Source organism: Pseudorasbora parva, chromosome 16 (genome assembly GCF_024679245.1).
Source record: "Pseudorasbora parva isolate DD20220531a chromosome 16, ASM2467924v1, whole genome shotgun sequence".
Classification (NCBI taxonomy): Eukaryota; Metazoa; Chordata; class Actinopteri; order Cypriniformes; family Gobionidae; genus Pseudorasbora; species Pseudorasbora parva.
In genome coordinates, this window is record NC_090187.1 from 6,631,342 (window position 1) to 6,646,366 (window position 15,025).

General features: G+C 38.7%; 1 protein-coding gene across 2 annotated transcripts in view; it reads right to left on the minus strand.

Annotated features, from left to right (window-relative positions):
* Positions 1-213: 213 nt before the first annotated feature.
* fam118b (family with sequence similarity 118 member B) overlaps positions 214-15,025 on the minus strand; it is a 28,428-nt gene continuing 13,616 nt past the window's right edge. The window contains exons 5-9 of one of the 2 annotated variants that reach the window (XM_067419637.1): positions 9,313-9,540; positions 6,055-6,183; positions 1,598-1,907; positions 1,453-1,518; positions 214-1,145 (exon numbers count right to left, since the gene is read on the minus strand). In XM_067419637.1, coding sequence (XP_067275738.1) covers positions 1,132-1,145; positions 1,453-1,518; positions 1,598-1,907; positions 6,055-6,183; positions 9,313-9,540 — 747 coding nt within the window. In that variant the 3' untranslated portion in view covers positions 214-1,131. The remainder of the gene's footprint in view (positions 1,146-1,452; positions 1,519-1,597; positions 1,908-6,054; positions 6,184-9,312; positions 9,541-15,025) is intronic. The other variant, XM_067419638.1, reaches the window with a different exon arrangement.

Sequence of the window (15,025 nt, forward strand, 5' to 3'; positions counted from 1 at the left end):
ATAACATATATAAATAACTTATTGTAATATTTTCTTTTGCATTTATGCATTTGGCAGACACTTTTATCTAAAGTGACTTACATTGCATTCAAGGTACATGTTTTTACGTTTTGTCAGAACTTGCTTTCCCTGGGAATCGAACTCATGACCTTGGCATAGCTAGCGCCACGCTCTTCTGTTCTTCTGTTTGAGCTACAGTAAAGCAATACATTTGATCATTTATTCCTGTGAAATTTCAGTATTGTTATTCCAGTTTTTGTCACATGAGCCTTCAGAACTTGTTGATTTACTTAATTATTGGTATGTAATTATTAATAATGGTTATCAATGTTTAAAACAGTGCTGCTTAATATTTGTGTGAAAAACACCATTTTCAGGGTTCTTTTATGAATAGAAAGTTCAAGCATTTCTTTAAAATCTAAATATTTTGTAGCATTATAAATGTATTTACTGTCACTTTTGATCAATGTAATGCATCCTTACTGAATCATGTGACTCTGAAGATTGGACTAATGATGCTGAAAAATTCAGCTTTGCATCACAGGAATAAATTATAAAATATATTACAATAAAGTTATTTTAAATTGTAATAATATTTGACTATTTTTGGTTTAAAAAATGTGAACGCCTTGGTGAGCATAAGACTTACAAAAAAAAAAAGTCTACATGCATAGATATGGTCTTTATTCAAAATGCATTTTCTTTTTTCCCCTTTTAATTTTGTGGCGAGGCATGCCCAGGGCATTTGTTTTGTGACGTTCTCACACACTATTTAAATACTGCTCGAGCATTTGCTGATGAGAACTATTAAATGTGACAGCTCATGTTTAACATCAGACTGGCCCTGAACATCATTCTGGGTCCACAATTCAATTGCCACATAAAAAAAAAGTTCCACAAATTTCTCCTTCACTCACATGAAGAGTTTCATAAACATTTTCCGAGTAGCAGGAGTTCACAGTTTGCTTGGTGGTGTTTTTACAGACGCCTTTGCCGTGTGAAGCGAACCGGTACTGATGGCGCTCAGTTTAAGTTAGAGGAGAGTCTGTTGTGCGTGAAGATCTAGTCATACCAGACCCGAGCTGAAGGGGGCGACGGAACTGTGGAAACGTTCTGAGACTGCCACTTGTGTCACGAGTGGTAGTCTGGACAGAGAGACAGGAAGAGCTACAATGAAGATCTCGTTACAACAGGAAGCATCAGCTGATTTCACCACAGAAAGCCACAGCGCACATGGGGTCAGGTGTAGAAGAGTACAGTGGAAAGGTGCAGCGAGTTTAAAACAACAACAGAAGCACCTTGTGCTGCGTTCAGGTCTACGAGTCTATCGTTCTAGAAGCATGCACTTAAGGACAGAAGGGAAAAGAAGAAAAAAGCTCTCGACATGCTTCAGTTAAATGCCCAAATTGCCTTTAGCATGCAAGCGGCCGACAGCATGAAAGCTGTCCTAACCTTGCAGGAGTTTTTTCTGGGTTGTAAAGCCATTTTGACTTTCTTCACCTTGTGAGATGGGAGATCCTAAACAAATCAAGCAAATAAATGGGTGAAAAATGGCAACCATCGTATGTCACATCTAAAAAATGGAACCAGAGCTTACCCCAACCATTGGTCACTACGTCTCGGTCCACATCCCGGTTGCAAATCTCATTGGCCAGCCGCTCAAAGTACTCTGGCAGGTCGGCGTATTCGTTGCCGTACGAGATGACCTTAATGCCCTTGTCCAGCATGTTATCTCGAAGCTTTTTGAATTCGCCCACGTCCTCTCGCCGCACCAGCATGAAATGCTCGAGGTCGGACTTGTGTTTGACCGCCTCAAGAAACAGTGCCTGGAAGGTGGTGTCGTCCACTGTCCTCCCACAGCCCAGGAACACAAAAGACTTGGTTTCGTAGAGTTTCTGGATCTCCCTCTGCAAAAACAACATAACTGACGATATGGAGTGATGGCACATACATTTTAAGGATCACTGAGAAATAAAACATCTTACGGTTGATTCCATATGGTTTTGAAAAACTTTTATAGCATTTTCAATAAAAGCTTTACAGGGGGGGTGAAATGCTGTTTCATGCATACTGATCTTTTTACACTGTTAAAGACATGGAATCCCATACTAAACATGGACAAAGTTTCAAAAGTTAAGGTGGACGTTTGATGGGAGTATTTCTTTGTCAAAAATACTACTTCCGGTTAGTCATAAGTTTCGGCAAGTTTTTTGAGATCATGCGTCCACTTGACGTTAATAGGTCGGAATTTCCTTGTATGGGCCGTACGGGCAATTCTACCGTGAGAGAGAGAGGGAGAGAGAGGGAGAGAGCGAAAGCAACAGGCTACGCCCATCAAAGCGCTGGCTCGTAGGCTGCGCTGCACAGGTGATGTGACTTCAAGAAATTAACAATGTCACCAAAAAAGTGCGTTTTTGGTTGCCAGACCAAGACAGCCCTGTACAGATTGCCAAAAAACCCCGCGTTAAGGCAACAGTGGATGTAATTTGCTTTTCCGGATCAGCAACTGAGTTCCGCAAAGGTTTATGTCTGTTCACTGCATTTCGGTGCCGACTGTTTCATAAACAAGACCCAGCTCGACGCCGGATTTTCCGATCGCCTAATGCTGAATGATGGAGCAGTCCCAACGATAAAGGTCCCAACGTTAGAACCGCAGGCGGTGAGTAAGACTGCTTCAAATGTCTGTGTTATTGCCTATGCCCATCAAGTAGCCCAAACATGATCACGTATAGTTAATTGATCAATGGAGCATGCGATGTGTAGTGCGTGTACATTTGTTTAGCTGGCCACTATATGTGTAACTTTATGTTTGTGTATTGTAAAAGCACTCCAAACAACAATACACAAAGAGTGGGGGAAAATGATACACTAAATAAGCGCTCTTCTTCATTCAAATGCACTACTATTCCATGTCTTTCAATGTAAACACTAGCCTGCCGTGCAAAACCAGTCCACTTACTACAATTGTCTACACAAACCACGCGCAAACACACACACACACACACACACACACACACACACACACGTGCACAACTGCACTTCCCACATGTACACCTTCAAAGAAAAAAAATACGACGATATAATTCAAGTATAAATATGTAAATAACACAAGCCGCTAAGCATATTATATAGTTAGTGTATAACTTGTACCACATACAGACGTCCTGCTCTAGTCGTTTTTGCTGCTGCTCCTGTTCAACTTCAGCCTCTGGGTCTGATTCCGGATCATAGATGTATGGCTGTATCTGATTAAAAGCCATTTTTTTTTATTTTGAATAAAGTTTTTTCCCGCTGTTAGGGATGACACAGCTTTACGACGCACTCAACACAATAACAGCGGCGCGCACTCGTCATTATTTAGCTCCGCTCACACGATACGCCCCCACCCGCTCGGCTTTTTTCGGAAAGACTCGGAACAGCGCATCTTTCTTACATAATTATTAAAAAAATAAAGACTTTTCGGAGATTTGCAGAATGCAATGCTACTCTATAGGTACTCAAGATTGACATGACACTGACTGAAAGTGAGTGTTTCACCCCCCCTTTAACACATAATAAATTTATTTTCAATAAGCACTATATTCTTCTATGGCCACAAGTGTATAAAATCAAGCACCTAGACATGCAGATGCTTCTACAAACATTTCTGAAAGAATGGGTCGCTCTCAGGAGCTTAGTGAACTCAAGCGTGGTACCGTGATACGTTGCTACCTGTGCAGTAAGTCAACTTGTGAAATTTCCTCACTACTAAATATTCCACTGTCAACTGATAGTAGTATTATAACAAAGTGGAAGCAATTTTCTGGCAATCCGAAGGAGGAGTCTGGGTTTGGCGGTTGCCAGGAGAATGGTACTTGCCTGAGGCAAGTGTAAAGTTTGGTGGAAGGGGGAATAGGGTGTGGGGTTGTTTTTCAGAGGTTGAGCTTGGCCCCTCAGTTCCAGTGAAAGGAACTCAATGCTTTAGCATAACAAGACATTTTGGACAATTTCATGCTCCCAACTTTGTGGGAACAGTTTGGGGATGGCCCCTTCCTGTTCCAACATGACTGTGCAACAGTGCACAAAGCAAGGTCCATAAAGACATGGATGAGAGAGTTTGGTGTAGAGGAACTTGTCTGGCCTGCACAGAGTCCTGACCTAAACCCGATAGAACCCCTTTGGGATGAATTAGAGTAGAGAATGTGATCCAGGCCTTCTCATCCAACATCAGCCTAACCTCACAAATGCGCTTCCAGAAGAATGCTCAAAAATTCTCACAAACACACTCCTAAACCTTGTGGAAAGCCTTCCCAGAAGAGTTAAAGCTGTTATATAATAATCGGTCAAAAATAATCGGTCACATAATCTGATATTTTATAGATTTATTGATGCAGTCGTGACAGTCTAAAGAGATCTCTATTATATAATTTACTGTTTTTTTTTATGCAAGTTAGTCTTACCCCATGATTTGATGGACAAAAGTTGTTCAAACTCACGGGCATTCATAATGGTGCATGTCCACTAGCCACACTTCACTCCGAAACACTTGACTTTATGCTTTATTTATGCTTTATAAAGAAATCTAAATCAATATACCCACATCATATAAAAGGTGAGTTCAAATGACAATGTATTATTTGTTTATTTTATGCATTTTTTTGCATAAATTATCTGATCCAGACCACCAAAAAAATGCAGCATGTGATTGGCAATCATAGCATTATTTTATGTAGCTTTTATCACCTTCATGTTGATAATGTTGTCCTAAAAGTTTTGTTCAAGGACTGAACAGGAAGCAACAAAAACTGCTTCAAAGGAGTCTCTCTCTTCAGGGCAGAATGCTTTGGTTCACTGTGCCCTTCACCCCGGGGAATTATCACTTCCAGTGGTGTGACTATTTTAAAAAAACCTTTACTGGGGTGAGCGATATATAGCCTCAAAATTATTTCACGATATTTAAAAAATGTTTGTGATGATATTTATGACAACATTTTTTTTTTTTTTTTAAACACGTGGAACAAAGTTTTATTGGTGATTGCAGCTGGTAGGCAGCAGCATTTATTAGTGCAAACAAAATTAAGGGCATTTTCCAACATTTCCAATGAGCTATTGTCATTGATGACAGAATACTTAATTCAAAGAGCAAATCTATTGTCATAAGGTGCCAGCAGAACCATTATAGTGCAATACTAGTGACACAGTCACTTGTTTGTTTTGTTTTCACTGGAAATCCTAAGTAAAAGTATAACATAACTCCTGAACATTTTAATTTAAAAATAACTGAAGTAATTCATGCCATGCTCTTTCTGAATATTCGATTCTGATTGGCAGGAGGATGTACAAAAAAATTGTTTAATGCACAGGTCGTTCCGAGTCAGATGGATCACCGTTCTATATCAATGCTGTTTTCATTAAAGCACGCACACACACACGTCACTTGCATACAGACAGAGCGGAGATCACGCTGTGCATTCAGGAGCACAGAAACTTACCAACGCAGCCCCTTGACTTTTAGCAATAAAATAGCTAAACTACTGTATAACTACATTATAATTCTCAGCTGGGGTTACATCGCTATTTTTAAGTAATAAACACACACCATTGTTAAGAAAGACGCTGAACAGACACAGTTATGCAGGTACAAATCTCTCGATAATTAATTAAAATAAATGCTATGATTCATTCATTCAAATAAATGTAATCTTACCTAATCGCTGTCTGATTCAAAGCGGGCAGAATGCTGGATCTAACTGACAAAATTAACCTTTAAATTTACTCTTCTGGTCAAATATTGTGCTGAAAACGTCAATAACAGCTTTAAGTTGTCGACATTATGTCAGTTGTCAACAGGGTCTGACCTATTGTGACCAAGTAGTTCCCGTTTTAGGTACTAAATCGTCATCGGAGGCTGTCATGCTGCTTCCAGTATACTCTCAGACCGGTGTTGTTGTGCGCGCTGGGGAATGTTAATCCGGCATACGTCATCGCTTTGCCATATCATTGATATACATGACAGTTGTTTTATCATGTAAACATTTATACCGGTGTGTTACAACATGGCAAACCTCTACTCACCATGACTTCTGTGTTCCTCAGAACATTCTGGTAGCCAGCAGGATGCAGTACGATACCGCTGGGGTTGGTGTAAACACCGTGAATATGGAGCACGCTTAGTCTTCTCTTCTCCTGAGCCCACTCCAGAACCTGCACACACATGCACACAGCAGCATTTCATACTCCACCGAGCCCAATCCGGTTCCCACTAGGTCCAGCTGCTTTTAATGACTGTGGGTTCTAATCAAGAGGCATTCATTCGATTGAAAAGGTGCATAAACACCCAGCCTAAAGGCCACACTATGGAAAACCACACACAGCCTGATTAATAAAGACAGAGAACTGAACATGCAGTCACTTGTGTTTCAGAGGGCCCTTCAAGTGAGCTGCTGTAGAGCTTACATGCACTAATGCACTACATGACGCTTGGCCGGGGACCATAAGACTACTTTTATGACTAATAGCTGAAGCTTTCACTGCTTTGTGCTGAAGGAAATTTATGGCCAAAGCAAACAAAGATGAACCCAGTGCCCTGAACATCTGAAGAACATCACTTCACAAATGTATTTCATTATTTTTAAGTTTGAAGCAACTGATATGAAAATAATTATTTTTTGGTCTCTTTTTCTATGCATTTTTGTGTGTCAGTGACTGATTAAACTCCAAGGGGAATTCCACAATGCAGCATAAACAATGCAATTCAAATCATAGACTAAATAATTGCCCTATATGACACATTGCAGATGAACTTAGAGATCCCAATGACCTCCCAAAACTAGAATTTTTGCAAGAATAGAATTACGATATACATATGTATAAACTGCATTTCCTTGTCATTTTTTATATAATTAAATACATTACCCACGCCATATTACATACGTCCTATTTATCTGAAATAATACAGTAATCGGCAATATCAGTATATTGCCTAATTTTGACAAGCAGGGCGAGTGAGAGGTGTGAGATACAAGATTGGTGTAGTGTTGTCACGATACCAAAATTATGACTTCGATACGATACCAGCCTAAAATATCGATATATCGATACTAAATCGATACCACAGTAAAAAAAAAAAGAGATAAGATGCTTAATATGACAACAGAACTTATTATTTATTGTTATTTTTTACTAAAAATTCATGTGGCCAGCATGTTCCTTAGGGTTGGGCATCATTTTGATTTGAACAATTATTGATCAATTACTATTAAAATTATCTCACAAATTTTTGCTATCTCAATGTATTTTTTTCAATGGGGTAACATAATTGTGTTGCAATAGCTTACACACAGCACAAGAAAGCTTGATTTCGAATGGTAAATTGAATTTAAAAAGATGAGTATACAGTAATAAAATAAGAACAAATAAACAGATTACAAACAATAGCACAAATAAATGCAATAGAATAGAAGATACAAATTAAATAGACTGCTTTATTTTTTCAGGTAGGTCTAACATTTAGATAAGAAACTGAATAAAAAAATGCAGTAATTACATTTAAAACAACATTGGATAATGTTCTTTGTAAAAAATTCAATAGCGTACAGATGAAACTATTAAAGTTACACAAGTTGATCAGTCAAGAGCAGTGTAATCGTTTGTCTTTTTGTAGTTTGAATAACAAATGACTGCGGTCCCTTTAAGACTAACGGACGCATGGATCCTAAACACTGTTCCTGTTACTCGTTCTTCCTGAACTGTTTGCGACTGCGTTTACGTTAATACTCTTCCAGATGTGCACTGATAGTTCTTTGAGTGTATTTGACCAATAATAAGCTGGAAAGAAGCAAATGTTTGCACTTGTATCATGTCAGAGGCGGCTTTATTACGGTAAGCTATGTGTGCGCTTTAGATGTGAGCAGGAAATCTGCGGGGATTAGTAGAATTAATTTATGTGCAATCCCGCGCGAAATTCAGACCGATCACACACTAACACTAACACACTGTCATGAGGAAAAAGTCCAGCAGAACGCGCGTTCGCCGTGCTCAGAGGTTAACCGGGCTGAGTGAGAATATGCCGGTGTGTGTCAGCTCGCTTTCGGTCGGAGAGGAGAGCGCAGCAGCTGATATCGATACTGTAAAAACTGAGAATCGTATCGTTTCAGATATTCCAGTATCGATACATATCGAAATATCGATATTTTTGACAACACTAGATTGGTGTGATGCTTATTTGCAAATAGGCCACCAGCCTCGTGTTGTTCTCTCTTGCGGCTCTTATCCGCCCTGCTTGTCACAACAATATTTCGTTTTTCGTTTTTTTATATCACGGTAATATCTCGGCACGGTTGAAAATTAACTAATTACTAGGCATGAGTCACAATTTTTTTTACTACGGTGGTGATAGTAAACATATAAACTAATATTGGTATATAATTGAAATGTTTTATATCTATTGACTTTAGGCAAGACAAGCCAAGTGTTGATTTGAGAGGCTAAATTGAACAAAAACTTTAATTGAACAAACAAAAAATTCTCCAAACATTTTTCTAAATTAATTGAATAAAGAAACTAAACAAATTAGAACTATTTTGACATTAAAAACAAAACTGACCTATTTGAGTGGCTGTAACAGTAGTGTGTAATCAGATGGGAGGATAAAAAATTTTTTTAAACGTGAATACACTGCTGGCTCTCTTTCAATCGTATCTAAGGTAAATCCTCAACACTATCATGCCTTATGTTATTGAACTAATGACATTTTAATAGGCTAAAACGCAATGTTTCAGCATGTTACAATAATTTTATGGTTTAAGTTAATATGTCCTATTCCCTTATGAATTAAACAGTTTATCATACAGACTGAGAGTGTGGATGGTCTCTCGGCCTCTCTGTCTCTCTCTCTGTTTGTGTGAAGCCTATATGCGTGCATGCGGGGGAGAAGTTGCGATTTTCGAATAATTTCCATCAATCTTCGAATACAAAAACGTATAATTCATTTATCATTATTATAATGATTAATATCTTTTGTAATAATAATTTTATGATTTTTACAGGTTAATTTCTATTATACGATTTGCACTATGATTTTGAAAAAGATTGAACTAAGACCTAATATTACTGAGATCTTACTAAAAAAGACAAATGTCTTTAGATGTTTACATTATTACAGTATCTTCATTCATTGATGCTGCATTAATGCATTAGCAAAATCCAGATCAAAAAAGGTTGCATCTTCTTCACTTTCCAAATAAAAATCATTGTAAGCGCATAATAAAGCAGTCTGATCTGTAATGCTAACTGACCTAATTTATACTGAGTTCATTAGGAAACAGCAGGTACCTTCTTCTCGTCTGTGAGATCCAAAGACTCCAGCTTGGTCCCTTGGTGAGCAGCGTAGATCTCTAACAGGTTGTCAAAGTTGGTGGTGAGGACCAGGGCACCGCTCTCCATCAGCTGCAGCACAGAGCGGAGGAGATGCTTCCCAGCGTTCTCCATCTTACACTCCAGGTCATCAAACACCTCGTAGAGGCAGTCTTTAAAAAAGGTGGAGCGCACATTTCCCGTCCGCTATGGAGAACGCAAGAGGTGAAAAGAAAGAAATCTGAGGTGTTTGCAAAACAAAAAAGCTTCATGAGTTTATAAATAACTCTTTTGGGAGCATATGGCAGGGTCACAACGAGTGAACCATAGCATGCTTCTAGAAAGCAATATAAACATCTTCTTTGAGGACATTGAACTGTGGAACACATTAAAAGTAATTAAGTACTTATACTAGTCTGATTGGTTGACAAACATTCTAAGGTGTGCAATTATTTTGAAGCGAAATGCACGGATTAAGTTCAGGCAGGTCTTGACCACATTACATTTCTGTATCACCTCGCCTAACAATTTCAGTTATTTCAAAAGGTCCTTACAGTCTACAACAGCAAAAGGACCAAAACCCACAGCAACAATGAACAAGCAAACAAAATATAGTAAACATTAGGATAAAAACAACAAATTATTTCCGTGTTTTTGGAATTTATTATGTATAGAAAGCATATACTCTCTTTTCTACTGCTCTCTCTCCCACTCAAATGCAATACATATAGTACGGACACACACTCGCACAGAAACATGTAAGCGCTGCTCTGATGAATTTATTAGTAAAATAGTTTAACCACCATTATCGAGGTAATAAGTAGGGCTGGGTCAAAAAATATATAGATAGAGTTCTCGATTTTACTCGATTCTCATATTTAAGAACTAATGTCGATTCTTAAATTCCAAGTCATCCTGCTTTCAGTTGATGAATTAACGGAGTGCTCCTCCCATCCAATAAACCGCAATAATCTTTGTGTTTTATTACTACGGATATGACACAAAGTCTCAGTGTTTCAAGCGCGGAAAGATGTCAATAAAACAGCTTGCAACAATTTTATGTAACATCACATTTACCTCAGAAAAACCATACCCAGTGTCCATAAACTTAAAAAAATTAACTCCAGAGTGGAGCATTTTGCTAAATATTGGCACCATATAACATATTCATTATAACCTTTAATGTTTTTCAATATTTAATGCATGTTTGAATAAATCTGGCAAGTTTTTATGACAAATCACCAAAACAAACACGCCCCTATCCACCAAAAGGTTCTCTGCCCTATTTTGATAGCTCCGCCCCACACATACGTAACCCAGGCAATGACTATGACAGAATCTGTGTGTTACTAATCCAGGTTGAAAAGTCAATGAAAAAGTGAATATCCATCACAAAAACACAAACCGTTCTAAAGAACAACTCGCTAGAACACGAGCCAACAACCATATTACAATTATGACCAGATTAGAGTTATAGCGATCACAAAAACACAAACCTTTCTCAAGACAACTCGAAAGTACAGAAGCTCGATAGTTCATTTTGTGAGCTGATCTTGAAACAGACAGTGAGGAGATTTAGATGCACCATACGGTGTGGAAATGAATGGGTCTTTATCATCGCTGAAGTGAGACACAATATGGTCTTAAATGAACAAACAAGCGAACATAGTCAAGCATATTCAAGCAAAAGCCAGCATATATTATTTTTCGGCTAATGCCCGGTATGTGTGTTTTGAATAATGAAGTGCACTGAGCCTCTTTTTCACCATTATTAATGTTTTAAGGACAAAAACCTGACAAGTGTCTTGAAATATATCATCTGAACAAGGTGTGGTAACCATAGTATAAGCCGAATCATTTACTGTTGTATTAGAAAAACAATCCACTTCGTCATGGCCACATTAGCCGCCCACAACATTTGAGCTCGGGCAGTTTGGCCTGGACTTGATCAAGAGAGTAATTATGCCTGAACAGAAACTGTTCGGACCAATGAAACTGTCAGGACGGGCTTTAGACATGATGGACAGATGATAAACAGTAACATAATCATTGAGGTCACTTCACCCCGCGGACATGGAAAACAACCTGCTGGAAAACCGCTGACTTGGCACACAGTTCAGTTGAGTTATGCGTCGCTCCATTGCTCTGATTGGTTTTAGGTCTATCCAATTGATAGTAGGTCTTTCCTGGTTCGGTTGAAACAAGCCCCATATCACAGCCCAATGGAGCAGTATCAGACTCATATTCTGTCTAGAAATGAGTATGACCACGTCAGGCTACTTTGAATTGCCATTAGGTATGAAATGTGCAAAACAAATAAACTTGCCTTGCCTTGCATAATAATTTGATGGTCCATGGTCAATTTTTCCTTACTTAAATAATATATTTAAGATCAAATTAGAGCCCAGTTTAAGTGGCCAATATCAGCCTGTTGCAGATATATCAGCATCGGCGTATTTGCCGCAGATATGCCACCGATATGAATGTATTCGCTCACGCATCTCACAGCTTACTTTTTCTGTGGTGGTTCACTCATGCAAACTTCAACCCTGATAACAGGAATCTCATAAGAAATAGAAGTACTTCAGTCATTACAGTGACTTATATTTAATTCTGAAAGTGTTCATTAGACACTGTACATGATTTGATTGCTAACACTGGAAAGTATGTGAGATTGTGGAGAGAGCGCTGAGAATAGAGTAGTTCTGACAGCATTGCCCTTGTCCTAGTCAGACTCAATCTCATTACACTGAGCTGAATTCATTCTCTGAGCTTGGCCGAGACACATGGAAAACGAGAGAGAGAGAGAGAGAGAGCTATGAATAGCTTGCAGAATCCACTTTCTCAGGAAGGAGCTAATTATCAGTACCTCCACACCTGCTGTGAACTAATGCCTCTGATCTTTGAGGTGTAGGTATCTTTCAACTGTTTACACCTGGTATTAAAGGGTTAGTTCACTCAAAAATGAAAATTATCCCACAATGTACTTACCCTCAAGCCATCCGAAGTGTGTATGACTTTCTTCTTTTAGCCAAACACAATCAGATTATTATAAAATATCCTGGCTCTTCCAAGCTTTATGATGGGTTTATGGATGATACCCTAGATTTTGAATCCCAAAATGTATCCATCCATCATAAAAGTAATCTATATATCTCCAAGGGGGTTAAGAAGCCATGCGATTTTTTTAAAAGAAATGTACATATTTATAACTTTATGAACTATAATCACTGGCTTCCAGTAACTAGCATCCTTGAGTTTATTTACAGCGGCAAAGTGACCTCTGGGATGATGATGGGATCGTTTTTTGGGTGTTAGTCCTTTTTGGGTGAACTAACACTTTAACATCTGTCTCAGGCATCTGATCACGTGTGCAGTGCTAAATACAGATGTAAACCACTCAAGATTTGCAGGACTCCAGGCAATATAAATGTATGTACACATTATAATTTTTTTGTGTTGACATGATAAAATGAAAAGTTTCAGTGGAAAGAAATTAATTAATGAAATGTTGACATATGACTGAAAGTAAGTGTTTTGAAAGTGTAAAACAATCTTACGGTGAAACATTTTGCAGCTGTTTGTTTGTTTTTCACATGACCTTAGTCAGTGTAGCGCATATTTAAATGTGGAGATGAACAGGAATAAAAATCAGGCTGACGGTACAGTGTGTACAATGGATTGTACTGTTGATTAACAATATACACATTGTTCAATCAATTAAATTTCTTTCCAAAAAAACTGTCAGCAGACAAAAAGTTTTTAAAATTACATGTGATCTAGGATACTGCACATGTATAAATAAATAAAAATCTATCTACAAGTCAATTTGTTTTTTTTGGGCACTCAATGAAAAAAATTGCATTGAACAACAAGCACTGAGAAATTAGATATAGATTTAGACACTAAATCATATTTGGAAGGTTTTGGACTTTTTTGTGCTTATCAACATGCAGTAACACGATAACTTTGATGTCCGACTTCAAAACAGAAGTTTGAATGGGTCAGGCATACTTTCATGCTCAAACATCTGAATGTTTATTTTGACTGGCATTCTCCGACTTGCAGCGAACATTACAAAGAATGCACGACTAAAGAAATATTTCACGCCAAAGCGGCAATAGGATTATTGTCTAGCCGTGGCATGTTGTTCTGGAGGTGTGAACTCTGGATGCATGTACAGATTAGCCGATCTTTAAAGAGTCATTTGATCCACAGAGGCCTGATCTGCTCATGTAAAGCCTAGTTCACACTGCCCGATTTTTGCCCCGATTTTGAGTCGCCGACAGGTTTTGTGAAATCGCCGACAAATGCCCGAGATCACAGGCAAATCGGTGCTCGTGCACGCGAGTGACAATCACGCAGTGTGAATAATCAAAGACGCGATCAGAAAGAATCGCCGATGAGTCGCCGACGCCGGTGAGATATTTGGCATGCTAAATATCTGGACCTGTCGGCGATTCAAACTCCTGCTGTGTGTTCTGACTGAAAATTACACCGACAGCCAATGAGAGAGTGAGATACAGGGCAGCAGGAGGTTCAGGGAGGAGTTATAGAGCATAATTTCAGTATTTTAATAGATATATTTACAATTCTATCAAACAGAAACATCCAGCCACAGCAGCAGCACATTACAAAATTATTTATTTACCTCAAACTGTTTTTGCAGAACAAAATCCTGGCTCCCTCTGTCTCTCCAACAATTTCTTCCGCCATAATCTTTTTTCTTTTTCTCCACAGATCAGCGCACATACAATTTGAAGCAAACTTTGTGCAGTTTATCATTTTTAATAACAATTCCAAGTCACGCGCGAGAACTCCGGTCTGACGCACGTGTGATCTCGCGTTGTTTACTTGTCACATCGCACGTGTGTTTGGGAAACGTAGTTTGAGACCTTCAAGGAAGGGAAGACAATGCTTTACATATAAACTTTTTGTTGTACTGGCTGAAACTCTCTTCACATCCTCCTAGCAATCAATAATGAGATGGACTAAATATTAAAAGTATATATATATATCTTCTCAGGATCAAGAATGTTCGTCCAATCATTGCATTCGATCCCAATGCAATGACAGGATGTCCTACTTGCCTGTCAACATTAGTATTTCCATCCTGCTGTAATTATAAGATGACCACCCATGACAATCTACCCGGAGCTGTTCACGTCTTCAGACTCGGATTTATAAGTTTTTATGGCAAAATTATCAATGAGAAATTCATTTTTGTTTTAAAGCACATAACTTTTGCTGCGGTTACGCTTGTCTACACTACTCTGCCGTTTTTGAACCTCGAAAAACTTGCTGTCTTTGTGGTCCTTTTTAGCAGCCATTGTTCAGTTAAACACTGTATTGTATAATACTGCAGCCGCCTACATACACAAGAGGCAACTGTTCACACTTGTACACGCAAGCCCAGTGTGCACGAACAGTCACGTGACAAACGTTTTCGGTCATGCAGTGTAGACTGAGATCGTTTCTGAACTGTACTAGTGTAAACGGGGCCTGAATCTGCAGCAGTCAGGTGGTACACGTCAGAGCTCTGCGAGTTGTTTACGTTCATTATTATTGCAATGTTACGTGCTTTGAGACATGAGGTAAATTAACGCAGTCACTTGTGAGGCTTTGCAGACTCTGCTCTGGCTGTGCACATTAATGCGTTCTGGAGGAGGTGTGGCTTTGGAGACGCTCTAAA